The sequence below is a fragment of the Suricata suricatta genome, chromosome 1 (genome assembly GCF_006229205.1).
Source record: "Suricata suricatta isolate VVHF042 chromosome 1, meerkat_22Aug2017_6uvM2_HiC, whole genome shotgun sequence".
Lineage (NCBI taxonomy): Eukaryota > Metazoa > Chordata > Mammalia > Carnivora > Herpestidae > Suricata > Suricata suricatta.
In genome coordinates this window covers 3817245-3844985 of record NC_043700.1, presented here as the reverse complement: position 1 = coordinate 3844985, position 27741 = coordinate 3817245, and the positions used below count along the sequence as shown (strand labels likewise).

The 27741-nt window shown below is 40.8% G+C and overlaps 1 protein-coding gene across 1 annotated transcript in view; it reads left to right on the top strand.

Annotated features, from left to right (window-relative positions):
* The first annotated feature begins 8550 nt into the window (after positions 1 to 8550).
* Positions 8551 to 27741, top strand: part of CSMD1 (CUB and Sushi multiple domains 1) — a 1512254-nt gene continuing 1493063 nt past the window's right edge. The window contains exons 1-2 of the mRNA XM_029933196.1: positions 8551 to 8566; positions 9333 to 9549. Coding sequence (XP_029789056.1) covers positions 8551 to 8566; positions 9333 to 9549 — 233 coding nt within the window. The remainder of the gene's footprint in view (positions 8567 to 9332; positions 9550 to 27741) is intronic.

Sequence of the window (27741 nt, the reverse complement as noted above, 5' to 3'; positions counted from 1 at the left end):
TAGAAATCACCACCACCTTGTAAAATCACCCACAAATGGAAATTTGTGGAAATGGAGGCTAATATTGACCAGGTGACCTGCTCAAATCCCTCGTGCTCTGGGCTAGAAATCCATCACACTTTTGGTTTGTTTGATTCAGAGACTGATGCTATTTTGCCTCTACGCCATGCACAAAGTTCTTCCAATCTGTCCCTGTGGAGTACGTAGACATTGAACGAGTTTGTTACCATTAATGTGATAATTTCTCGGTTGGTGAAATCATGACAGTATGAGAATTAACTAAAGCTTCCTCCCCTGGGTGCAGTAGCTCAGGAAACAACATTGACCTCATATCCCTACGCTTCCAGGTCTGACTCACTGCAGCTTTGCCTTGCCCTGAATTACAACGCCCTTTTAGAACGAAAAGGCAGAGATGCCAGTATACAAAGAAGATCGCCTAGGAAAAATTTAGCTCCAAATAAAGCCAGGACCATGTAAGTTAGCCTTGGGAGGTCTTGACAATCAGGCTGCTAACCAGCATCGAGACTGCAGGACCCCTCTCCTTGGAATACTAATGACAACACCACAGTCTGAAGGCTCTGGGTGATCCATTACCTGGCCAGAGTGTATGCGGGAAGTTCCTTCTCATACCACTGCTTTATATTTTTAATGACTCTGTCCACCTGAGTATGTATTCGATTAAATTTATGCCACTTTTATCACTACCTCCCACACCTATGCCTCAACTTGCCCACATGCTTCAATAATTGAACACTGAGTGCCAGACACTATTCCAGTGTGGGGATATAAACAAGTCAGGTGATGACCTCACTCTTGAGAGGGTTCTGTATTAGTTACAGAGACAGGTAGTCAACGAGTAAACCAGAAACAGGATATTTTTTCATGAAATGGTAACTACCACAAGGAAATAAAGCAGGGTGCAAGGTAGTGAGCAGTGAGGCGGGGGCGGCAGTTTGCTGATGGAGAGGAGTGTCTGCTCGGGAACCTGCACAAAGAGGCGTCAGATATGGGGGATCTAGGGGTGAGCATTCAGGGCAGATGGGCAAGCGTGTGCAAAGGCCCTGAGGCTTTGGACAAACATCCTGAGTTTTAGGAAAGGAAATAAATTAAGCAGACCAAGCCCATGTGTGGTTATGAGAACAAACTTTACGGGAATGGAGAAAGATCCTATGCTTTATATTTACAGTCCAGTGAAAACCCCATTTTCTATTATAAGCACTGGAAATTGGGCATCCATGGTTCATTTGTAATCTAACAGCTACCTGGGTGGCCTGGTTCACGGGCTGTGAAATCATGAGGGATGAAATGATTCCTTGGCACCGTCTCAGGCTCATGAGCCTCTGGCTTTTCTACATTTTCTCTCTGCTCATGTTGTGAGAAATCTCCCATAAGTGTTCGGGATTAACACTAAACCAAGCACCCTGAGGCTGTCGGGCACAGGAGCCAATATTCAGCTGCTCTTGGCGGGCTGAGAGCTCTAATCTTCTAAAATTTCCTTCAGAACATGTTCCTAGGAAGTGCCTGAAGACCTTAATTTTAAAACACCTTAATCAAAGTCCTCCGAAGGGCATTTTGAGTCAAGATCCTGGTGCAATTAATCATTTTCCAAATAATGTAGACCCTGAAATAATCGATGAGACCATGGAAGATAATGCAGAGTTTAATGCATATTTGATTTGTTTACTGCTTCAAAAAGTACTTATCTGATCAGGGAAGCATCCGCTTCCGTCTCTGAAATTTGAGGGCTCCTGATATTTGAAATTCTAGATCCACTTAAAAGTATGTCATATTCCTTAGTCATTGGAGACAATGAAAAATTCTAGTGAAGATTATGGCAAAATATTTTTTTTTAACTTCAGAGTTAGCACATTGTTACATCAAGAGGAAGAGGCGGTTTTTAGTCCTGTAGCAAACCTATGGGCATGCGGTATTGTCTTTCCATAAAAATGTCAAAATAGGAGAAGCTTTGGAGATAGAAATCTGGTCGTATGGAAGTAAACTTTCACTTGCATAGAAATGTACATGAGCTACGACAACCGTAAATTGTTGTTTTCATGCAAAGGATACAGTGAATGAATGGAGATGGCTGCTGAGTATAATAAATAGTTTTTAAAATTTTCCCTGAATTGCATTGTTTTCAAAATAAATCAGTGTCATAATCTGCACTTGCTGCAACAGAATATAAACTTGTTTATATTTTATGTGTGTCTCGGCTGAGATTCAGCTGTGATGTTCATAGAGCTTCCGCTCAGTCTCTGTATTTGCACACAAGCCTATTTGTTCTTTTAAATGGATTTATATTCCAGGTAGCTAGAATATAATTATATATTCCCCAAATCTTCACATCTCTGGGTTATTCTTCTGCAGCCCATGTGATCATTGATCCGGTGACTGGGTTCAGAGTTGGTAGAAGTCAGTATGGAGTGTCCTTTTTTGAACGGCTTCCTGCACATACCGAACATAGTAGACCATCTCTCCCAGGAGCCACTGAAGGGAATCACCCCTCTAAATGCCCTGGAGAGGAAAATATTTGCCCTCAGAATGGGACATAGCAAAGCATTACCTTATCATAAATCTTTGTATAAATCTCATAACACCTATCAAAACAAAAGCTAGGCTAGCTTCTACCTGAAGCTTCTAGGTTGCACAAGAATTAAATGAGGTAGTGTATGCCAATACCTTGGCACATGAGTTTTGCAAAAATTATATCTATTCCTTTCTAAGAATGGGTCAACAGGTCCAGAATTGAGGTGACAACACTGAACAACTGTGGCATCCAGGAAAGAATTTGTTTATTTAACACTCATTCTCAGATGCTTCTGGCGAACCAGACGGAAGCACAGGTGAATCCTGTCAGCAAATAATTTCTTTTAGGAGATGAAAGGTGTGGGTTAAGTAGGAGAACAAATTAGACAGTAAGAGTTTAGGAAGGGGTACAGGAACCTTCTGAGCAGAGACGTCACTTCATCTCAGAAATGCCAAGGGCATTCCGCCATGTTCTCAGTTGAGTGTTTTCCAAGAGTGACTTTCAGAGTAGGGAACTGTCACAGGGCACGACACACCCTGTGTCTGTCACAACGTGTACCACAGCCTTGATGGGCACACCCCTGTTTAACCCGCATCGCCTCTACCCTCACCAGGATTCGGTGTTTCTAGTGGGCTCTTTGAGGAAGCAGGGTGATCTTATAGACCCTCTCAGATTAAAGATCGGGATCAGCAGACAAATAAAGCAAGACACATCCTAGATCCCGTTCTTCCTGGCTCTTACTCACTCTGTAGGACTGGACAGTATGGCTCTGACAAACTGCTCACACACATAGGATGATACAACATTACTTCAAACAGCGTTGGGATTAGTGAAGGGTTCCGCAAAGTGATAGCAGGAGTTTTCTTTGGTAATGGGGCTGTGAGTGATTTTTATATTTTTAAATGCTACTTCATACCTTTTTTTGTCTCCCATGGGAATAGATCAATTTTGAAGAAAAGCTGAAGTGAGGGTTTCCAAATATCTGGATTTCATTGTGCGATCTAAGCACTCCACTAAGGTTTGCTCGGTATGCAAGCATGAGAAAGACTGCATTTCTCGTGGTGCTTGTCTCCAGTAAGGCAGCTGCGTTTTGCGGGGCGGGGAAACACCAGTCTGTGGCGTCAGAAAGCCCTACGTTGTTTCTGTAAAACTTGGGATCACTCTCTACTTCCATCTGCATTTTCATATCTATACCCACCATGTTGCAGGACCAACTGAGAGTCTGTGTGAAAATGTATTTTGAAAACAGTGCCTCACTCCAAAAGTCTAAGAGAGGATTAGAGTGCCTGCTGGTAATCCCCTGTGTGGGAAGCGGGGTATTGAGGATCTCTAAATTGGGTAGAAATCTACACTGAATTAACTCTGTATGAGTCCCTGACACCTAACATTCTGTTGATTACTTTGGAATGAAGCGAGTATTTCACAAGGTATAATTTGGCTGCTAGTTGATTTCATTACCAACTTTTGTTTTCCTAGCTTCATTGAGATATCACTGATATAGAACATTCTTCAACACTTCGGAAACTCTTAAAATTCTGGAATGTATTGAAATTCTCTGACTTGGTTTGCTTGAATCGTAGCCCCTAACAAACTGTCAGTGGGTACAGTTCTGCGTGTTTCTGTGTGATGTGCATTTAAGGTATGCGTGCAATTCAATCATTACACACATACATTCTTTTTCTTCCATTGACACTGGTGTTTGATTTCAAGGTAATTTCCATCATCAGAACTTGAAGAAGGGAAAACAGGAGACCTTTCCTTCTATAATGAGCGAGATTTCAATCCTGTAAAAAAAAAAAAAAAAACACAATTTTCACTAAAAAGATTAAAATCATCCACAGGTTGCTTCAGTGCCCTTAGGATAACTTAAAAAGTACTGACAGTCAATGCCTGTTGAGCAATATGTTAATGTGTGATTATGTTTACAGTATTTAAAAATGTGTCCATTAATTTTTTTCCTGTTAAAATAATCTGCTTTTTCTAAGCTGTTTTTAAGGCCAACATTTAAATCAAGAAACATAGATTTAAGCCTTTTAATAAAAAAATGTTTGTAAAATATTTGAGGGTTCTCTGTACAGAGCAGCCCCCATTCGAGTATAAGAACCCAGAGGGGGAAATCGGAGGAGCATTTGCTGGTGGTGGGGTTACAGGCAAGTCTCCCACTCTACGAGTAAGTGCATGTGAACCCAGAACTGTACATAGAGGTCGTGTGTCACCCACATACATCCATCTATGGCTTTATTTTATTCAAGTAAAAGAACATTTTGCTATTAAAGCACTCTTTGGTTCAGACATCCCTTAGCAAGATACCTGAATGAATTTCTGGTGCCCATGATGAATGTCATCGATAAGTTATTTGCAGTTCTGAATTACAATGCCTTTACATCCCAGCATTAACCACATGGAGAATACTTTTAGTCTATTCACAGGTGGTATCAGCCATTTTGTGGCTGTGTTAGAAAGCATGGACTCCAAATAGATCATAATGATGCAGAGATCCACAGGTCACACTAATGGTTTTTAAGGAGATGTCCTTCAGCTCAACATTAGTATAGATGTTGAATTTCTCTCAGGAGTTTTAGTCCATATCATTTAGTACTGATTCTTATACAAATAATTATTTTTACTTGCCGTGTGTGTTTTTGTTTTTAAACAAGAGTTGAGATGCTTGAATGGGTCAAGAGACATTGAGTACATTGTTGGAAAGTTCACAGTTCCCTAGTGGGACCAAAGCAGGGCATTATTGTTGCTGTTACAAAGAAAGACCAATGAAATCAGCATTTTCCCCTGTAGCACAAAATGCTATTTTCTTATACCTTTTGGATAGGCCTCTGCCCAGATGAGGAGTGGTCAGGGCTGCAGAAGGATTTCCATATTATGATCCATTTGTCACTTTTCAGCTTTAGAACAACCCTGCTCTGATTCTGAATCTCCATCTGCCTATAATCATTGTTTTTCTACTCTAGTACCTTCTTATTGATTCATGAGGTTTAGTCATTACATTATGAATATGCTTTTTGTTGAATGCAAACATCTTTGCATTTGTATTTCTTTTTCACTCTTTCTTTTTATGAGTATTATTTTTGGGGCTCTATGTTAGAAATCTCTGCTTACCACACAGATCAGATTTTTCATGCTGTTTTCTTTTGGAAGTGTTACTGTTTTACATTTTCCTTTTTGGTTTGCATTCCATTAGGAATTGATGATTGTATACATAGAAAGGTAGGGATCAATATTTATTTCTCCCATTTGGATATGCAGTTGACCAAGCACCATCTATTAAAAATAACATCCTGGGTGTCTGAGTGGCTCAGTCGGTAAGGCATCAGATTCTTGATATCAGCTCACGTCATGATCTCATGGTTTGTAGTTTGAGACTTGCCATGCTCTCTGTGCTGGCAGTGCAGAGCCTTCATGGGAGCCTTCTACCCTGACTCTCTCTCTCTCTCTCTCTGTCTCTCAAAATAAATAAACATCAAAAAAAAGAAAATACTGTCCTTTTCCTAGTGCACTGAAGAGCCTTATTTGCTGTAAATCTACCATCTATATCTCTGCAAATTTGTTTTGGGACTTTTTACCCTGTTCTGTTGTCTCTTTATCTAGGTTTGTACCAATTATATACTGTGGGAATTATGACAGCTTTCTAATAAGATGTGACCTTCAGTAGCATCAGATCTCTGATTCAGTTCTTCAAGGTTGTCCTGGATATTCTTGGTCCAGACCAAGTGCATCAGAATCTCTCTGAGCCCCTACGTTGTTTGCAATGTGCAGCCATCCTGGATACTTGCCTTTCTAACTTTTGACCAGTTCCCAAAGTTCCTCCCAGGGCCTGTGGATAATTCTGTCCACCAATCGAATGTGACTCATTCTTCAAAATGTACTGTACTAATTGGTACCCAATGCAACCTAAGTGTTACTCCTTGGAGAAAATCTTAATATCTTATAACCTGGTTCCATATGATGGGTCTATAATAGTAGCTACTTTCCAGCTGACACTTTTTCCCTTGAATTTATTTTTCTTTCCTCCAATTTATAATCAAGTTTTCACTTTTTGATTTACTGTGAAGCAGGAATTGCTAGATAAACCAGAAAAGCTATTTTCCTTAAAGACCTTCAAACCCCCACAGCTTTAATATCTACTTGTTACAGTGTTATTGTTAGATTTAAATTTAGTGGAAAATGGGCTTCTTATTAGTTCTTTGGTTTTAAACTCATAAATCCCTTTTATTAAATCTTTTTTACTAAGATTTAGCAAACTTTCACCAGCATTTGATAGTTTTCCTGTAAAAGATTTGACTCTCTAAGAGCTACTATTGTGTAGTAGTTTGTAACATGTACAACGTCGTTGCAAATAATTTTCTGTTTGCAGTTCAGCGGTAAAAGCTGGGAAAAGACTTGTGTTCAGAAACTTACACTTATACTACATGTAATAATCTGCCCATGCCCCGATCCATCCCAAACTTTCTTACATTCTTAGGGTCAAAATGTTTAAATCCATTCAAGTGTGTTGGTGGGAAATGTCCAGATGAAGAAGGAATGAAACCCTGCAGGTCTTTTCCAGGGGCTACTTGCTAGCTAGCCCCGGACAAAGTAATGGTTGGAAGGATTCAACAGTTCTTTTGTTCTCGCACATGGCAGTGATGTTCACAGGGAAACATTAAGGCTGTTCAGAGAGCCTGTCTGTCCTGACCCTTTTCATTCTGGCTGGCTGACCCATACAGAGCCTGGGCAGGCACACAATGAGAAGTCATGGAACAGGGAACGTGTAAACGGGGGAAGCAGATCACAGAAAATCCATGCCCTACACTAGACATAGTCACAAGGGAAGAGGAGGAGGTGGGGAAACACAGGTGGGGAACACAGGAGCAAAAGCAGGTGGATGAATGATGATGCGTGGCAGAGGGGAGGTCGGGAAGGGAACGGTGGGCGGGTTCATCTAGTGGCAGGAAAGCAGCAGGTGGACCCTTGTACCTCGAATCCCAGGGCTGCAATTTAGAAAAAAAAGAAGGGCTTGCTCCTTGGACCAGCTCTTGCTTTCTCAGAACCAATGTCGAAAATCAATACCATAAAACCTCGAGGAGCCAGCGCTGCTGGGAACCAACTCTCAGGAACTGTTTTAACCTGCTCAGTGGCTGACGGCAGCTTAAGGGTGCTCACTGCTCTTCCAGTTTTTCCTCCATTATCAACTAACTTGGTGTGTGTATGGATTCTGCACCAATTCCACCAGTAGTTGTGAAGGGGGGAGGAGGTGGTCCCCAGACCAACAAGGCGCCCCCACCCTGCCGCCGTCCCCCTCCGGACAGCATCCACAGCAGCAGCTCCCATCAGACCCGCTTGGAAAGTCTACACTGTGTCTCTGTGTCTCTGACCTACCGGCTGTAACTCAGAGGTTCCCACCACCTCTTCCTTGGGTTCCATTAATTTGCTAGAGGGGCTCACAGAACTCAGCGAACCTGTTTACTCACTAGATTTCTGGTTTGCTACCAAGGAAATTAGAAGATGCAAATCAACAGCCAGACACAGAGATGCATAGGGCAGGGTCTTTCAGGATCTCCATGTGCTCACAGACCTGGAAGACCTCTGAACCCCTTCTTCTTGTGCTTTTACAGAGACTTCATTACCTAGCTACAAAGGCATGAATGATTAAGAGGTATCAGTGGCCATTGGCTGTTGATAGAACTTCCAGCCCTTGTCCCCATCCCTGAGGCAACAGATGGATATGGGACTGGAAGTGCCAGCCTTGTAATCACTTGGTTTCCCCTGGCAACCAGCCACCACCCTTAGGTGCTTTCCTTAAGTCCTCTCATTAACATGACAGAAGACATTTTTTTCTTTCATCCCATAGGAAATTCCTAGGTTTGTAGGAGCTCTGTGCCAAAGGGGACTAAGACCAAATATCTATTTCTTATTATATGTCTTATTATAAATCACAACATCACAAGTGTCAGACTTGAGCACTAGGAGCAAACCTAATTCAACCTATCTAAGGGAAACTAGAATGGGAAGGGGAAATAAAGTGCAGGATGTCCTCCTGTAAATGTACGGAGGGAAGCCTGACTCTGAGCCTTTTCCTCAATGGCATCTGTCACTGGGAGATGCACTGGTCCACCTCCTCCATCAGCTGAATCCCACCCTCGGAATAGGAAGCCCTTGATGGAGGAGAGGTCCCTTATTCTCACGCGCTGCTCCTTAATCTTTGCATAACATAATTTCTCTCCTTGTACACATTTTATTTTGGACTGGCTACAATTTCTGTGGTTTTGTTTTATTCTTTGGCTTTGTGGGACCTTGCCAGAGTAGGTACAAAGCAATAGATTGAATACTGAATGTGGTTTTCCCTAATTATTCATATTGCTTCACACTGCAGTCATTTGAATATATCAACATGTGTGTATGAGTGGAGTTTTATAGTGGTTAATTGACCTGTCAATTTAGTTTCTCTAAGCAAGGGACTTATAGACAGAGTGTTTCAGCATTCAGCATAATACTACCCAGATAATTGGCACCAGATTCGTTTCATCAATATGGTAGATTGATACCAATGAAGATATACAGAGAAATTTTTTCCTCAAATTTCTAAATCGGGTTCCTAAATTAGTATATTTTTCTTCTTTCCCTTCTCCACCCTCTCCCTCTTTTAACACTGGACAACACTTCTAAAATGTACATTCAATATTTGTGCATGAAATATGCCATTTTAAATACTGGCCAAAATGGTTGGGTTTTTTTTTTTTTTTTAATCACAGAGGAAAGATAAGCCAAAGTAATATGCTAACATAATCTTTGTGTGTGTTTTCTTTTCCAGGTCAGAACTGTGGAGGCTTAGTCCAGGGTCCCAATGGTACCATCGAGAGCCCAGGATTTCCGCATGGTTATCCAAACTACGCCAACTGCACGTGGATAATTATCACAGGAGAACGTAATCGGATACAATTGTCATTTCATACTTTTGCTCTTGAAGAAGACTTTGATATTTTATCAGTTTACGACGGACAGCTCCAACAAGGGAATTTGAAAGTGAGGTAAAGTATTGGCTCTTTCTATTATAGATTTCTGTACCACTGTTTGACTTAGAGTCTGAAACTTAATTGGAATTAATTATGTGAATTTAATTACCAGAAAATTTTAGTTACAATAAAGACAAAGTAGACTGCAGATTTGTGCACTTGTTAATACTTAAAAACTTACCTTGCTATTAAAAGCAACCATTGACTTCATTTTATAGTCATCAAATTGTTGAAGATCTGCAAAACAGTGTTGTCAGGGTCATAGAAGGAAGGTGACAACACACCATTGTTTTTCAGTAACTGTGGATTCGAGAGAAAATGCACAAAGAGAAGTGCATGAGTACAACTCCGAGATCAACAAAAGGAACTTTCATATTGTCAGAGAGCACATTCACTAAGAAGTCCGGGAGGTGGGCAGAGTAAAACCATGAAAGGATATTGAGCTTTTTAGAGAAGTTTTGGTTTACACAATCATAATACATTCTATTCCGCATTAGCTTTCTCTTCTGATCTTTTTCTTTTTTTACAACAAAGAAAGAAAAAATAATTTCTATGATCATTTTGTTATAATTTTTTTCATTTGTGAGCAAGTAAAGCATTCTACCTGTACAAGTATATCCTTTTTATTTTTTTTTTTAAGTCGTCAAAACAACAGGAACATCCCATTCAGGAAATTGAGATTTCTTAGGTAAACTGATGAACATATTTAAATAAGGCATTTGTAGGAAAGTGGATGGACCTCAAGGGTGTCCTGCTAAGCGAAATAAGTCAGGCAGAGAAGGACAGATACCATATGTTTGCACTCATAGGTCTAACAGGAAAACAGGAGAAACTTAATGGAGGACCATGGGGAAGGGAAGACGGAGAGAGAGTTGGGGAGAGAGAGGGATGCAAAACTTGAGAGACTATTGAATACTGAAAATGAACTGAGGGTTGAAGGGGGAATAGGAGGGGGGAAAAGAGGTGGTGGTGATGGTGGAGGGCACTTGTAGGGAAGAGCACTGGGTGTTGTATGGAAACTAATTTGACAATAAACTATATAAATAAAATAAAATAAAAAAAGAGAACTTCTGACTCTTGCAGACTTAAAAGTTTTTAAAAATTTTCTCTCCCTCTTCTGTTTTTATGGGGACCAGACTCCTCCAAATCTCTATGTGAAACCTGCAGGTTCAGTGTTGCGAAGAACACGTCTGATGTTCTGTCATATTTCCATCCAAATAAATCTCGTTTTGCTGAAAAAAATAAATAAATAAGGCAAAGAAGTCTTTACCCCTTGCTTTAAGATTCTTTGCTAATTAGAAACTGTTTGTTGAATCTATGAAGTTTGGTAGAAAAATTGACAATGGGCAGAAGAAGTTGTTTTGGTCAGATAAATAAAATGGTGTTGCTAATGTCAACAGAAATACACCCGACTCAAGTTTTATTTTTTATTTTGTGGATTGAGAAAAGTCCTATAGAAAATTGTACATCTAGTTAATATGTCGATATATTAGAGTATATATAATTAATATATGAAATATATAATGATATGTTTTATTGTATTTTATTTATGTATTTTTGGTTTTCCTGGGTCTTATATAGTATCCATTGTATGGTTTTAGAAACTCTTTTCTTTTTATCCTTTGTGTCATATATTGCACACAGCTATATTTATAAGTAACTTAGGTAAACTTTCTCTTGTCTAACATGTATGGCCCTACGCTTTAGATGTTTGACAGAATATCTACTCATTAATCGTTGGTAATTTGATGCAAGATTTATTCCCCACTTACTGACCTTCTAAATATTGGTTATTTACTGGTTTTTATTCCAAATAAATTATGATCCTAGAGAATGGCGGTATGTGGTAATAACAGAAAGAGTTATAAGACACACTGCAAAGACTTATTAAAAAACAAAGTAGAGAATCCAGTTTATTCAAATATGAAGTCATATGACTCTTTATTAAAAGTAATTATTTCTCATTCCATTAGAAAAAAATTAGTATTTTCTTTTAAAAAATACTTTTCTGTCAATACTTCTTTCTCCCATTTTATATTAATTTATAATTTAAAAATAGTTTATTTTAATTTATATTATTTTATAATTAATTTCATAATATTTTATAATTATTTTCATTCATATTATTATTATACTTCCTACAACTCTGTCTTATTCTAAAGGAACCTGCTTAAATGTCACTTTGAGTCACCGTCTCTAAACAATTTATGTTCTCATGGTGACATTATGTGGAGCAAACAGCATTCCTGCCATCCTCAGTGTTGTTACATGATCACTAGTGGAAATATTAAGGTTGGAACAACTAAATTCATTGTATTTTATTTCGAGGTTCCAGTGAAGAGTATATTAATAAGAAAGAACTCCTTGGGTTCATATAAATTCCTCAGTTACCCACAACTTTCCATTTGAGGCAGAGGACAAATATGTCCTGTTTCTGGTCCTTAAGGTGAGGAAGATGGTCTCATCTCTCTATGAAACTGTATAATCTTCCTTCTGTTCTCCACACCTAGAATGCCTCTGTGTGGACAGTCCATGGGGGCAGGGTAGCTCTTCTGAGGACAGAAGTGGCCTTCTTAGCTATCATTACACAAATAACAAAACATATCAGAAACAGAATTCCACCGACTGCAAAGTGCTTTGGGTCTTTATTGAAATCATGGTTTGGATAAATGATGACGTGATCTAGGAATAGGAATATTGTCAGGGCAAACCCATGAACCCTGAAATGTTCAGGGTTGCAACATTTCAACATCGGTTGATGGCAAAGTAGTTTTAAATAGCATCAACTTCTAATTAAGGAGGTGAGGGAGACTCTAGTCTCCTTGCTTGCTACATGTTTTCCATTAGGTCTTGAAACAGTTGTCTATTTCTCAGACATAAATGACTCAACACTGAACGTGGCTCTAGAAAACTGTGATGGGATTGATGTCCGCCCTGGCCCACTGAGTCGTCATGTTCTTACTTAGAGCTGTCCTGCTCTAACTTGTTACTTCGTGGCTGAATTGAAACTGTTTTCAGTAGCTCAACATATGCACCAACAAAAATATTAATAACTGGTTTATTAAATAACTCAAAAATTTTATTATGAAGATATTTCTTTTGTTTAACCACTGTGAAGAAAATGTTTACAAATAATATATGACTTAGCTTTAATGCCTCAGTAGCAGAAGTTAGAGGCTAAGATTATTGATATTTATGTTGTAATTTGGCCTATAGTGAAGACTAACCAAATTTGTGTAAGAAAACAAATTCTTTAAAACTAAAAACATATAGTTTATGTTATCATCTTGGATTGTTGATATAATTCAGACAAACACATATGATATGCACCTCCATCAATAAGTTCAATTTTAACACATAGATATTGATAGGTAAATTAAGGCTTTTCTTCAATACAGAAGATTCAATTCAAAATTTGAAATAGAAATCTGCTCTTTGAGGAGCACCTCACTGGCTCATTTGGGAGAGCATGACACTCTTTGTTCTCTAGCTCATGAGTTCGAGTCACATGTTGACTGTACATTTTACTTAAATAAATAACTAAACTAAAAAACGAAAGAAAAATATATTCTTTGAATTACCTGGAATTAAAGCCACTGATTTGTATGACCTGTCATAGATCTGCCATGATATTGCTATTTTGAATCTCTGGTCCTTGTAGATCCTGCCCTGTCTCTTGCTTCTCAAATCCCTACAGAGGTCCAACCAAGTAGTCATAAAGTCTTACAGTTTTATTTGGCACCATCTCTCCATTACTACTACACGGAAACTGTTCTAGAAAAGGCACTTGTTCCATTGTAGGTTGACCAAGGCCTTCTGGTTGGCCAGTACACCATATGATGACATTCATTCCTTTGGCTCATGCCTCCTCACCCTGAAACATTCACTGCAGTCCGGTTCTCTTCTGCAAATATTTCTATAAACATAAACCCCGATATGGAAGGAAGTCTTTAACCTAACTCCAAACATTTCTGACCTATCGTCTCTGGTATTCATTTTTTACTTGTCCTTGTCCCTTTGGGCTGTCATAACAGAATACCATATCCTGAATGGCTTTTAACAACAACAGTTTTATTCCTGATGCTTCTGGAGGCTGAAAGTCCAAGATCAAGTTGCTGGCAAATTTAATGCCTAATGCGGGCCAGGTTTTTGGCTCATAGGTGGTCACTTTCTCCTGTGTGCTCACATGAAGGAACGAGTTAGCTCGTTAGGGTCTCTTTCATAAGGTCATTAATCTTATTCAGGAGGCCTCCTCATGTCCTGATTACCTCCCAAAGGCCTCATCTTCTATACCATTAATTAGAGGTTAGGATTTCAACATATGAAATTGGAAGAGGGGTCACAAATATCCAGTTTACAGGATGATGGGATTATTTCATTTAGTTGACTGGACTTATGGGTTTTCCCTTGTTATAACCTTATAAAAGGATATTTTTATAATTCTGCTTCCTCATCCTTCTCTCTACTCACCTAAATAATATCCTACATTTGAAACCCATTTCATATTATACTTATTTCAGAAAATTTTCCCTGTGCTTCCCAAGTTAAAAACCAAGAACCCCCCAAATGGTTTTTTTTCTCATCTCCTTTAGCACTTGGTACTACCATAAACCCTGAAGCATATACACTTTTTAAAATACACCAGCTCTGAAGTTGCCTCCAGTTGGGGGTGCATATCTCTTTGTTGTAGCCTGTCAAACAGAACTTATGTCCTCTGAGGCCAAGATATGTGCCATGAGTGGGTCTTCTCGGGTGATAATAGATATGTTAACTTGAAAATAGTCAACAAATCTTCATGGGGTGCTTTTGCTTTAAAATTTCCTGATTCAGGACCACTCATCACTGTCCTCTGTGTGTACAACCCCACATCATCTCTCTCTAACTCTTCTGGATGGGCTTGACTTAATTATCCAAGAAAGAGGGTGTTTTCTAAATGTGAAGTAGTGTATTAGTGCTTATTTGTCCCCAAATCAGAAAATAATCGCAGTTGACATCATTTTCCAACCGTGATAACACTATAATATCGAACTTTGAATGGAAATCTCTTTATAAACTCAATAAATGATTAAAAGTGAGTGTATGGAAGGCAAATGTGTCATGCATATGTGGGAAATCAGAATATAGTATTTCAAGATGGTTGCGGAATACAAGAAAATAGTTCTGGCAGTGATCTTGACTCTCCTTCTGTGACTTATACAAGATTACCCCTTGTTTTCTGTAATGATAAAGAAGTTAGGAATTAATGTGATAGGGCCATTAAATCAGGAAATCATGAATAAGTGTTGCGAAAATATCAGTTTTCTCCAATTTTTCCTACACTGTTATAAAGTGTCTTAATGCATTAAAATTAGCTAAGAAACCTAATATTAACTCTATCTGGTGATTTTTAGAACTTGAGAACTTTGAAGGCAAAGAAGAGGTTTCGATTACATTCAGATTGTATTAGACTAGAGATCTAGAAATGCTTCAGTTCTGCCTTTCTGTCCCTCATTGCTGATATGAGGTCCCTATGGAGCCATCCACAGATCAATAGTCAGAAAATCAAAGCATCATTTTATTTTTAGCTTGGGTGGTGACTAATGCCCCAATTAAGACTCCACTAGATGTACTGCAGAGGTGGTATAGGATATTCTATGGAGACTAGAGTCTCCTATTAACAGCAGACATGTATCTTGACACCGTATCATGTTCAGCCAGACACATGGTCAGGAGCTAGAAGGAAGGGCCAGCCCGCCCACACATGGCGAGGGAGGGCCCGGGGCGAAGGGCCTCGAATGGGGGGGGTGAGAACACAGTAGGAGAGCCCCCTGCACAGCAGCGATGTCCCAGGCCGACAAGCTCCGGAAGCCCAATCGATGCTTAGGTGTCTGATCAAACAGGTGCTCATACCTCCGTGAGGACACTGCGGAGGAGCTGAGGGGGACAGAGGTGGCGTCTGGTGTTCTCATATAAACCCGTCTCATTCCCATAACCGTGTGACTCGGTCACCAATGCTCACTTCTCTACATACATGTTTTAGGTGAGGAACTAACAAATAATTGTTTCTTTTCTTTTTCTTTTTTTTTAAGTTATCTGTCTGCCATGGGCTAGATGATTGGGAAAGCCAATTAAACCAGAGATTCAAGGATGACGCTGTCTGAGCACTGTCATATATTTATATATCCCTATCTCTATATAATTTCCCCAGCTGATTTTAATAGGTTGCTTTGGTAGAGACTAACTATAGTTTGTGTATGTAGCTTATGTTTTATATAATGTAAATATAATTTATGTATATATGTGTATATTAATAATACTTCTGTTTATTAACAAAAATGATGAAATTGCTGGTAAGGAGAAATCCCAGAGATGAATAAAGCACTTCAGGGAGATAGGCAGAATTCTGTTTGCAAAAATGCAATAATACAAACAAGTTTTAACATGTATTTGGTTTCAATTCCAACCACTACTTCCTTAAGCTGTGATGATCTTTTTCTGCATTAGCAAAAACTGATGGCTCATTTCAATATCTTGGCCATTTTCAAAGTGGCAAACCATACTAATATGGTCAGAGACGTCTTTTAGAATTATCATAAATATGTATATACGTGTGGCAAATGTTCAAAATACCCCACCTCCTACGACATTTCCCTTATATACATACAGACATAAGGAACACAACTTAGAGTTTCAGAAAGAGAACAGATGGACAAGAAGACTAAAAAACAATTTTCATTAGGATTCCATTTTATTTATTTATTTACTTATTTATTTATTATTGAGACAAAGAAACAGAGCATGAGTCGGGGGAGGGGCAGAGAGAGAGAGAGGGAGACACAAAATCTGAAGCAGGCTCCAGGCTCTGAGCTGTCAGCACAGAGCTTGATGTGGGGCTCAAACTCAGAAAACCTGAGATCATGACCTGAGCTGAAGTAGGACCCTCAACCAACTGAGCCACCCAGGCACCCCAGGACTCCATTTTCTGCAGAGACATTAAGTGGTATTGGCCACAGAAACCTGAAAGTAGACATGACTTTATAAAATATAAAATCTTATCCTCCAGGTGCCTGGGTGGCTCAGTCAATTAAGCATCCAACTTTAGCTTAGGTCATGATGTCAAGGTTTGTGGGTTCGAGGCCTCCAAATGCCTCTGTGCTGACAGGTCTCTCTCCCTCCCTCTCTCTCTCTCTCTCTCTCCCTCTCCCTCTCCCTCTCTCTCTCTCTCTCTCTCTCTCTCTCTCTTTCTCTCTCTCTCAAAAATAAACATTAAAAAATATAATCTGCACTACCTGATAACAAAAGAAATATGTTAGCTTATCAATTTAAATACTAATACCGAATAATAAAGATACTAAAAAGAAATTCTTCAGTACATATAATTTAGAAATCATGAAGAAAATGACTGGAGAATTTGACTGGCTAAAATTTAAAAGCCAAATGCCAAATTGAGAAAAAGAATTCAGAGCAGGTATGAAGGACAAAGGGCTGATTTCCCTTTATTGATAAGATGCACTATCAGAAACATCAGGAAATAAAATCATTTAGTCAAGAATCTGGTAAAAATATGACCAAAAAGTTCAAACCTAAAAAATGATGGCAACTAGTATACCGAAGCCAATTAAGATAATAATGTTAAATACGATCTCACCATTCTTCATGGTAAAACTTTAAGTGTCTTGATAAGTCAGAGTTTTTGAGAATTATTTCGGATATAAATTTTGAAATTTCTCTCAAATTGAAAAACTATCAACAAATTCATTCAGGAAGGAAGTCTATGCTATGAACTTATACTACAAATGTACCTCTGAATATGGCAAAATATATGCAAAACAATGTTTATGAGTGCATATTGATAATATGAAAAAAATCAAGATTGTCCACCTTTCCACAGAGACTAGTTAAGTAAATTACAGTATATATGTAACATGAGATACCATTAAAATCTGATACATGGGATCTTTAGTGGCTAATATGAAGACACTTCTATATTTTACATTTAAATATAAATTCAGCCTTAAATGCCTAATTTCTCTTAACATCTTATTCTCTTATAATAGATGGTATGTAATAATATATAATCAAACACCATCAATGAACTTCCGGATGATGGTGGGATCTCGGAATCTCATCCTTATATATTAGTGTAATACATTGTAGTGATCTCTGGAGGGGCTGTGGGAAGCTGGACCAAGGGCATCTACCCAGCCTGCGGATCCCCGGGGTTTTTTTCTCTGCCTGCCAGTATCCCTGTAATCAAGAGAAAAATGCTGCCTTGCTCCTGACACAGGGTGGCTACTTGGGGAGTCCTGGTAGGCCCCAATGGATGAACGTTTCATTTTGTTTTGTTTTGTGAGGACCTGATTTTTTGTTTTGTTTTGTTTTCAGAATTTTTTTTAAGTTAATTTATTTTGAGAGAGAGTAAGGGAAGGACAGGGAGAGAGAGAAAAAAAAAATCCCAAACAGACTCTGTGCTGTCAGCGCAGAGCCCCATACAGGGCTTGAACTCACCAACCCCAAGATCCCGACCTGAGCTGAAATCGAGTCTGATGCCTAACTGACTGAGCCACCCAGATGGCCCTTGCCTCTGGAAGTCTGGTGAAAACATCCACATCGAGGACTATGCCCTTCTCAGCGTTTATCTCTGTCTCTAACTTCATCATCTTTGATCTCTCGCTGTCTCCATCTCTCTGCTGCTCAGTAGCGCGTGCTGTCTCATCTATATTTATATCAGTGTTTCTCAACTAGGAGTGACCTTATGCCCCAGGAGACAGTTGGAATGTCTAGAGACATTTGTGGTCGTCATACTTGGGTGGAGGCACTAGTGGAAAGTAGCAGGTATAATACAAGGAGGCTGATAAATATCATTCAGTGCATAAGACAGCCTCATGGGACAAAGAATTATTAGTCACAAAATATCAATAATGCCACAGATAAAAACTTCTGATTTAGAGCGCGACACCATCTAGAAAAGCCATCGATAGCTAGAACTATTGACCTCTATGTGCCTACCTACATCTCTCTACATTGTTTTACAATTAAAGGACCGAAGCCAAAAGAGATACAGTAGAAATCACCACGACTGGGAGACATTTCCTGTGTGCTGTGCACAGGGAGCAGGCGGATGGTCTAATTGGATTGATCGGAAATGATGGTGTCACTTGCGGGATTGTGTCAGCAAGGAAATGGGATTTCCACAGCAATAGGCATAATCAGATTTTACCAAGAATCATTTTTACATTCTCTCTCAAAAGTAAATAAAATTATTTTTTTTTTTAGCCCTTGGTTTCTTGGAAAAGGAATATAAAATGTCAAAAAGTCAGTAAGATACTGACTTTTCCTCTTCTTCATGATAGGGAATCTGCAAAAATAGTTTGGTAAAATGGCTTCCTGGGAAGCTACCCATCCTGATAAACAGTCAGGAGCAATGAATAATCAGATTTCTACAAATTTCCAAGATTTTCAATGAACTTCATGTGGATGGCCAGATTAGTAGTTGAATGACTTTTAAGATTTCCTTTTTCACTCCTCTTGTTGTTTTAAATATTTGGTTGCGGGGCCAGTACTGATTTATAATTCTCTCCTCTACACAGCTCAGCCCCCCAGAGCACACAAAACAAAATCATTTTAATTCAAAATAGGTATTAGTTGTTTACAACATAATTTTTAAAAGGAATGAATGCTATATATAAAAATGTGTTCATTATGTACTTCTCATTCACAAAATTCCTTTTTTTTAAAAGGAGAGGAAATTACTTAGCCCCTGAAGCAATTCTTTCTTTTATTGTAATAAACACAATGACTCTCTCTTTGCATTGAAGTATGAATTCCTTTGTATCTGAAAGTACTAAAAATAATCAACAAGGTCAATATTTATCTTATAAAGAGCCTTGTTTCTTCTTTTAAAAAATATAGTTTATTGTCAAGTTGGTTTCCATATAACACCCAGTGCTCATCCCAACAAATTCCCTCCTCCATGCCCGTCACTCATTTTCCCTTTCCCCACCCACATCAACCTTCGGTTTGTTCTCAGTATTTAGGAGTCTCTTGTGGTTTGCCTCCCTCCCTCTCCTTAACTATTTTTCCCCTTCTGCTCCCCCATGGTTCTCTGTTAAGTTTCTCCTGATCCATATATGAGTGAACATATGGTATCTGTCCTTCTCTGCCTGACTTATTTCACTTAGCATGACACCCTCGAGGTCCATTTACACTGCTACAAATGGCCAGATTTCATTCTTTCTCATTGCCAAGTAGTACTCCATTGTATAGATAAACCATAGCTACTTGATCCACTCATCAGGTGATGGACATTTAGGCTGTTTCCATGATCTGGCTATTGTAGACAGTGCCGCTATGAACATTGGGGTGCATGTGCCCCTAGGCATCAGCACTGAGGAGCTTCGTTTCAAACTTTTGAAGTGTTACTTTTAAACTGGAGAGATTTTGATATTCAGACATTTTACACATTTCTGCATTTAGGCAGCCAATAGTGTGATAAATAAAAATTGTGTGAACAATTAGGAGAATGTACAGCCCCCAAAGCCTTAAATACGGAAGAGTCTTTCCAGTAAGGCTTCCAGGAGCAGAATGCAGGGCCCTCTTTCTTAAACTTCATTTTTTATTTCTGGCTTACGTCTCTCCTGGCGGACCTCATAGAACCCAGAGTATTAACTGAAATAGAATTCAGGAAACAGCGCACAGCTACCAGATTTGAGAATATCAGTGAAGAAAGCCTTCCCGCCTCTTCTCTGGGGCGTCCTGGCCTCGGAAAGAGAGGCAGGCTGGGGGGCCCTTTACATCAGTAGGGGGGAAACATGCAGGTGCCAACCTCTTCAGAAGGATCCAGAGCCTTGCCCTCCTCCCTATGCCCCTGCGGTCACTGACCCGAATTGGATCTCCTTGGCTTCTCGCCCTGAGCCCCGGTGTCCTTGGCCCCAGTCTTACAACCACTTTAGGATCAGACAATTTTCTCTCTGGAGCTTATTCTCAGCACAACTTCCCAGGCCCCCAAACTGCACGATCCCACGCTGAACCCTCACGCCAGCTGCAGGGTCATAACTGTTGTTTGACTACTGCCTGCTGCCGTATGCATTATAACCAACGTTTGTTTCCTTTTTCTTTTAGAAACCTCTAGAATAAAAGCACAATCTCTGTGGCCGGTTCCCTGCTTCAAGGAAGCGGTCCCAGTGAGCAGGTCCCACGTTCACTCTGGGAGGGAGATGTGCAAGGAACAGGAGAGGTACCGTGTGAATGCTTCACACAGCCCGTAGCCTTTCAGCCCGAGGAGACAAACTGAAATAAATAAAACCTTGCCACCCCGAAAGTTTCCAAAAATGTCTTCCTTAATCAGACAGCTTCTCAATTCCTCCCAGACTGTCCAGAGACCCTGCTTGGCGTTTTGTCTGATCATAGTATCAATCCTTACAGGCCCATGATCATCGCATCTAAGATATAGCGAGCTTGTCCTGCATAGGATGCGGACACATTAATCAAAGTGTTTTCTTGCTCACGTGTTAATGGCTTTCACACTCTGTGCCCATGTGTCAGAAATTTTTTAGATTAGACATGTCTAAAAAAGCAAATGCTTGTTATATATAATGCATTTTTTGTTTGTTTTTAAATCTAGTAGAGTCAGGCAAATACTACCTTTGAAAAGTGGCGCTGGAGGCAGAAAGAAAGCAAGCCTTACACTGGGGGGAACAGTTGAGAGTATTTACTAGCATGAATCTCACTTGTACATTTGTGCCCAGTAACACCTCAGGCGTCCTCACGAGTTACTTTCAAATGCAACACCTGTTGCTCACATAGGGACTTTGAAAGGATCGTTTCAGCTTCGCCTTGGGGCTGCGCCGTCGGAGACTTTCCCATCTGGTGTCACAAATGTGTTCGTGGTTTAGGAGGAAATGCCTATCTCTCTAAGGAGGGGACTATTAATGGGTAAGTTATTCTCCAGACTATGTGTTCCTGGCTCCTTCATGTCTACATGTCCCAAATCACAGGCATCTGTGTGCATTTTCATTCAAGAGGCACAGTTGAAAGGGCAGTATTTTCAGAAAAGCAATCAGCTCAATGCTAAACTAGGATATGGTTGAAAAGGTGGAGGGACATGGAGGAAACAGCTACAGTAAAGAACACTGACATCCTGGAGGTGGCTGAAGGCAGTGGTGAGGCCACCGACGGGGGGATTTTCTGTGGAACGTGCTGTCGATAAGGCTTCTGATTTCCTTCCCCAACTGATTCCTTTCCCCCATGCATCGCAGCTGCCTTCTCCCCTGTGGCATGCTCTTCCACCCACCTCGAAGGTGCTCTTTCCAAACGTCCCTGTCTCCTGTCCCAGTTTCTTAGGATCTAAGTGGCGTAAATAAATAGCAACTTGGATGAAGACTACTGATGATAAAGTGATTCACTCTGCGTTGTTAATTTATAGCAACGGCCAGTATCTTCACTTAGCGCGTTTCAGTTTTAAACAGGGTGCCCCGACCCGGAGCTGCAGGCTACCCCCGGTGCACGTGCCCTAATGGGACAGGGCAGGGCAGGAGTTGTTTTGACCTAGGGGTTTGATTGCCACACGGCCCCCAGAGTTAGCTTACCCATGCACGTGGCTGCCAGAGCCAGACCGAGGATGCTAATTAGTCAGAGTGGACATAAGAGGATCCCGAAGGAAACTGGTGAGTGGGAGAATCAAGGTCCAGGTAAACGCAGCACCTGAGACTTACCTTCAACCCACAGTTACCAAGCAGAGACGTGGCCCTTGGCCAATGTGGCCGGGGCTCCCAATTGATCACAGCAGTTTCCAGTTGAAGCTTCCTTATGAGAAACTCATAAAAGGCAAGGCGGGCCACCTGTGGGACTCCCGAGATGCCCTCCGGGGCCTCGGCCTCTTCCCTCACACAGAGGTCAGGGCAGCGGCCCTCCGGTGATGGTGATGGTGCTGCGCCCTCCCAGCCCCCGTCTCCCTGCTCGCTCCGCACGGCCACCCTGGCCCTGGGCACCATGCAGGCCCGTCTGTGCGCCGTCTGCTTTCTGGGGGAGCGCGCACCAAGGCGCAGGCCATGCCGTCCCCAGCGGTGCTCAGAAGGCAGCCCTGCTCCTGCTGGAGGGGCTCAGGAGGAAAGGTAAGCTCCCCGTGCCCGGTGCCCGGTGGGGCCACTGGGCTGAGTCTAAAGGGAGTGCAATGCACTGAGGCCACACTTTGGAAGAAGGCCCTAGAAATAGTGTGGTTTCCTGGGGCAGCCTCCAGACACTTCGCAGGTCCTGGGCCGCGGCGGGCCCCAAGAGACAAGGGAATGCTGGGTTTGGTTCTGTGTGTGTGTGTGTGTTTGAACGCAGCAGCTCCTTTCTTCTCTGCACTCAGTCTATGCAGTGCACTGTGTTGGAAAGCCCAGTTCTTTCTGGAGAGCAGTGTCAGGTCGGGGAGCCCCGGGGTGAGGACCGCTGCAGCCAGTACACCCCTTCCCCCTCCCTGGCTTCTAGGGAGATTCACAGGTTCCCAACTCGTTCTGAAAACAAGTGGTGGGAGAGCTGCGGGCCTGGTGTGGGAGAGTCCCCTCTGTCACCGGCAGAGGACAGGCCTCTGCAGAAAGCTTGTGTGTGCGCCTGTGGGCAGCGACGGGTCTCCTGCCAACACCCTGTGGCCCTAGATCTCAGCCTTCGCAGAGCTGGGGGGCCCTGGCTCTTAGCTTCTGGGGGGCTGTGCAGGTAAGACTCGGTCTGTGGTTTGTGTGGCCAAAGGGGCAAGTGGTGTTTGAACAGTGACCTCGGGTCTGGAGGATGAAGAGAAAGGAAGAGGGCTGAGGGGGGGTCTTGGACGATGACTGAAGATGACAGCAATGGCTAGGCCGGGTGGGCTCCCGTCGGCCATCCGCTGGGCGAAGGCACATTATTTTCTGATTAAGAAAACAAACAAACAAGCAAGGCGCGGCTGGAGGAAACATTTGGGTACACGGCAGCTTGCGACCTCTGCCCTGGAAAGGGAATTAGCGATCGCAGCCTTGTTCTTTCCGTATGTGGGTAATTCCCAAGTGATGAGTGGAGGCATCAGCGGAACACCTGGCCCCAAAGTAACTTGCCTCTTTCTAGGGTTCAGTTACTTCTGTTGGAAAATGGGGAGGCTTGATAAAATCTCAAAGATGTCCGGGAGAACCGAGCTCACCTTTTCCTATGATACACACCTTCTGTTGCCATGATGGGGTTTGATTCGTCAGCGGTGTATTTTCTATGTTGCCAAGCTCTTAGAATGAATAAAGTTTGTGTAATTATTAGGTAGTTGGTTTGCCAAGTTTTCTGCAAACCTGCTATTTGGGCCTCCCGAGTTAGAACTCTGGTTTGTAAGTAGCCCAACTTACATTGGATGCATTCTAGACCTCCTTTTGTGAGACCCGGAGATGGTATTTTGAAAACTAGATTGACAAATGGAGTCTGATTTTTCATGCTTCTTTTGAAATATAACAAGCAACAAGTGGTACATGGTGAAAATGTAAAACTCAAGTTCCCGCTCCCACCATGAACCGTCCTCACAGTCGAGGGAGCATGTATTTGTTCCCCATAGACGTATCCTTGTGCCCTTTTGTGATCCATCCTGCTTTCTGCCCTTGGTTTCCAGGCAACCTCTAATTCATGCTGACACTGTGGATTCGTTTGCAATTTTTAGAATTTTATATACATTGAATTGTATGCTGTGTATTCTTTTTTTGCCTAACTTTTTTTTACTTAGTGATTTGTAAGATCAACCCATCTTTCCCTCTGTAGCAATAGCGCATGCTTCTTATCACCAAATAGTATTCTATATGGATAAGCCACATTCGATTTATCCCGTGTTGATGAACATGGGCTTTGTATTTTTTTTCTCCAGGTTTTGCTGTTAGAAATTTCCTGTGACAGATGTTTTATTTGTTTTGTTTAATTTTCTAATGCTTATTTGTTTTGAGAGAGAGAACATGAGTGGCAGGTGGCAGAGAGAGAGAGAGAGAGAGAGAGAGAGAGAGAGAGAGAGAGAATATCCCAAGGAGGCTCTGTGCCCTCAGTGTGGAGTCTGATACAGGGCTCGAACTCCCTTCAGGATCTATAAGATCCTGACCTGAGCCCAAAGTAAGAGTTGGATGCTAAACCAACTGAGCCACCCAGGAGCCCCTGTATGGACAGATGTTTTGATTTCTCTCAGGCAGATACCTAGGAATGCAGTGGATGGGTCACACAGTAGTTCATGTTGAACTCTTGAAACATGGTCACAGTGTTTCCAAGGGCTGTCACCATTTAACATTCCCAGCAGTACTTATGAATTATTGTTACTCCACATCTTTGCCTATATTTGGTGTGTCTCCTTTTCTAATGTTCATCATTCTAATGGTACGTCACAGAGTATCTTATTGTGGTTTGATTAACAATTCTTTGATGGCTAATGATGTTAGTATCTTATTTTGTGCTTACTGGTCAAATATCTTCCTCTTGTAAAGTGTCTATTAAAATCTTCCACTGATACATGTTAGTTAATTCTCTCAGATACATTCTCTTAATGGCACATTTTGAACAACAAACATTACTAACCTTGATAAAGTCCAACTTACTGTTTTTTTTTTATTTTTGATGACTTTATCAAAAATATAAGAAATGTTTGCATAGTTGCATATCAAAGATTTTCCTGTTTTCTTTTAAAGTTTTAATAATTGAGCCCTTCATTGTAGGTCTATGTTCCTTTTGGATTTAATTTGCCCAGGTGATGTGAATCAAGGTTTTAAATTCATTTTCTGTGCATATAGATTTCCAAATGTTGCAGCGCAATTTCTTGAAAAGATTATGATCTCTGCAAAGTTAATTTTGGGGGGTATTGTGCTAGGTAAGAATAGATGCTCACTTAAAAAAATTTAAAAATTCGGCTGATCTAACATCATTTCTTAGAGATTTAATTTTCCCTTGAAATGAGTTTGCATCATTGTTGAAGATCAATTTTTGATATGTGTGAAGGACTATGTTTTTCACTGATAATCTTTTTGTTGTCTTGATCATTCTTTGTAAAACACAGTTGTGAAATCATGTAGAATAGATGATCCAACTTTGTTCTCTTCGTTTTATGACTGTGTTGTTTATTTTAGGCCCCATGCACTTCAGAGATTCATTTAGAGTTAGCTTGTCAATTTCTAGAACTATTCCCTTGGGCTTTTGCTTGGGCTGGCTTTGAATCCATAAATAAATTTGAGAAGAATTCCCATTTTACCAGTAGTCTTCTAATACCTGAATACATAAAATATCACCCCATTTATCTAGGTGTTCTTTAGTTCTCTCAGAATATTAAGATTTATTCCTACCTACTTTTAGTGTTTTGTTGTTATTAGAAACACCAATGTGTATAACGTTTCAGTTTTAACTGATGGCTGACACTATGTAAGAATGATATTTTCATGTTAAGGTTGAATTCTGTGACCTTTCCAAATTCAGTTATTAGTTGTTGTAGCTGTTTTGAAGATTTTCTGGAATCTTTATTTTTGTTTATTTGGGGGGTCTTTTTGGTTTCTTTTGGTTTGGTTGTTTTTTTGGGTTTTTTTCGGGGGTGGATTGGGGGGTGGATTGGGGGTTGAAAGAGTATCTTAAATCTTAAGCCGACTCCACACCCAACACAGAGTCGGACTGGGCTCAATCTTGCCACCATGAGATCATGACCTGAGCTGAGATCAGACACTGAAAATGAACAAACAAACACCAGAGACTCAACTGCCTGAACCACCCAGGGACCCCCTGACTGGGATCTTAATGCAAACCATCATATCATCCGCACAGAGAACAAGTCTTACGTCCTCCTTTGGCCCCTTATTTCTTGTTAGCGTGCTCTTGAAATGAATGGCACCTGCTGTTCCGTGTTGCCTGGCAGTGATGAAAACGGGCAACCTCGCCTTGGTTCGAACACCGAGGGGAAATAATGACCAGAGCAGATGACTCTGCCTGTCCTGCTCCCCAGCATTATGTCTCTGCCTTCCCCGTCAGCCCATCCTTCCCAGCTTCGTGGTGCCAGGCAAGTGCCCTGTAGACAGTTCTCCTTTGCCAGCGCGTTGGAGGTTAAGCTTCCCAGTTGGGAGAGAGGAAGGAACTTTCCTACCTCCCCTTCCTGCCTCTGTGTCCTGGGGCGGTGAGCCCGGTGCAGGCATGGCCCGTGGCATCACCGCCCCCCGCCCCTAGAGTTTTGCTGAAACACTTAGGGGGCTTGTCTGGAAAGTTCCATCGTGCTCCCGTAGGCACGTTGCTGCTGGACTGCTCTCAACGGGGGACCCCCAGCAACCACCTCCTGTGTCCGACGACCCCTGGTCATTGTGCCCTCTGTGAGTTCTGCCTCTCAGCTGCGTGGGAGGGCTTCTTTCTCCCGTTCTCCTCTGGGGAGGTCAGCCTAGGAGATCATGTCTACTCTCTTTCTGTTGTTCCTGTATTTCAGTTCTACCTCTTATTGTACTTAATCCTCTGTTGATTAATCTTTTTTTTTCTTTTAATCTTAAAAAGAGTAAGTAAGCTAAGACGTTTGATCTCTTACAGTCCAGATGAAGGTCATTAAAGCCTCAAACTTATTCAGGGTAATAAGACATAGTAGTGTTTACATATTAAACCAAATTCAGATTTTTTGGCTTCTTCACACAAAACAATGCTCATTTGGCGTTTAGTAAGAAATGACACTTGGGAGTTAATTATTCTCTAACACGAATTTTCCCTGTGCCAAATTACTGGAGGAGGTTTGAACTCCTGATTAGACCGTGACTGATCAACTAATGGTACACTTTTCTGTAAATGTTCTTTATCCATCTAACAAGGTTCCCTTCTGTTTGCTGAGGGCTTTATTATAAATGCATTTAATTTTGTCAAATGCTTTTTCTGCATCAGCTGAAATGGTGGTAATTTCTTCTTTTTTTATATTAATATGGTCAATTATATTAATTAGTGCTTAAAATGTTAAGCCAAAATTGCATTCTTTATAAAGCCTAGCTGGTCATCAAATTCTCTAGATTATGCTCTAAGGGTAAGGATGATCTCAAAAAATTGAGTAGAGCCATGCTCCCTGGCTCTGTTTCTCAGAAAGTTTTATTTTGATATTATTCCTTGACTAAATTCACAGGAAAACATCTGTGTCTGGAGTTTTCTTTTGTGAATCTGTTAAAAAAATCAATTTCCTAGATTTTGAGCTTTTCAGATTTTTTATTATGTCAATTTTGGTAAATTACATTTTTTAAGATATTTATCCACATAATCTCCATTATG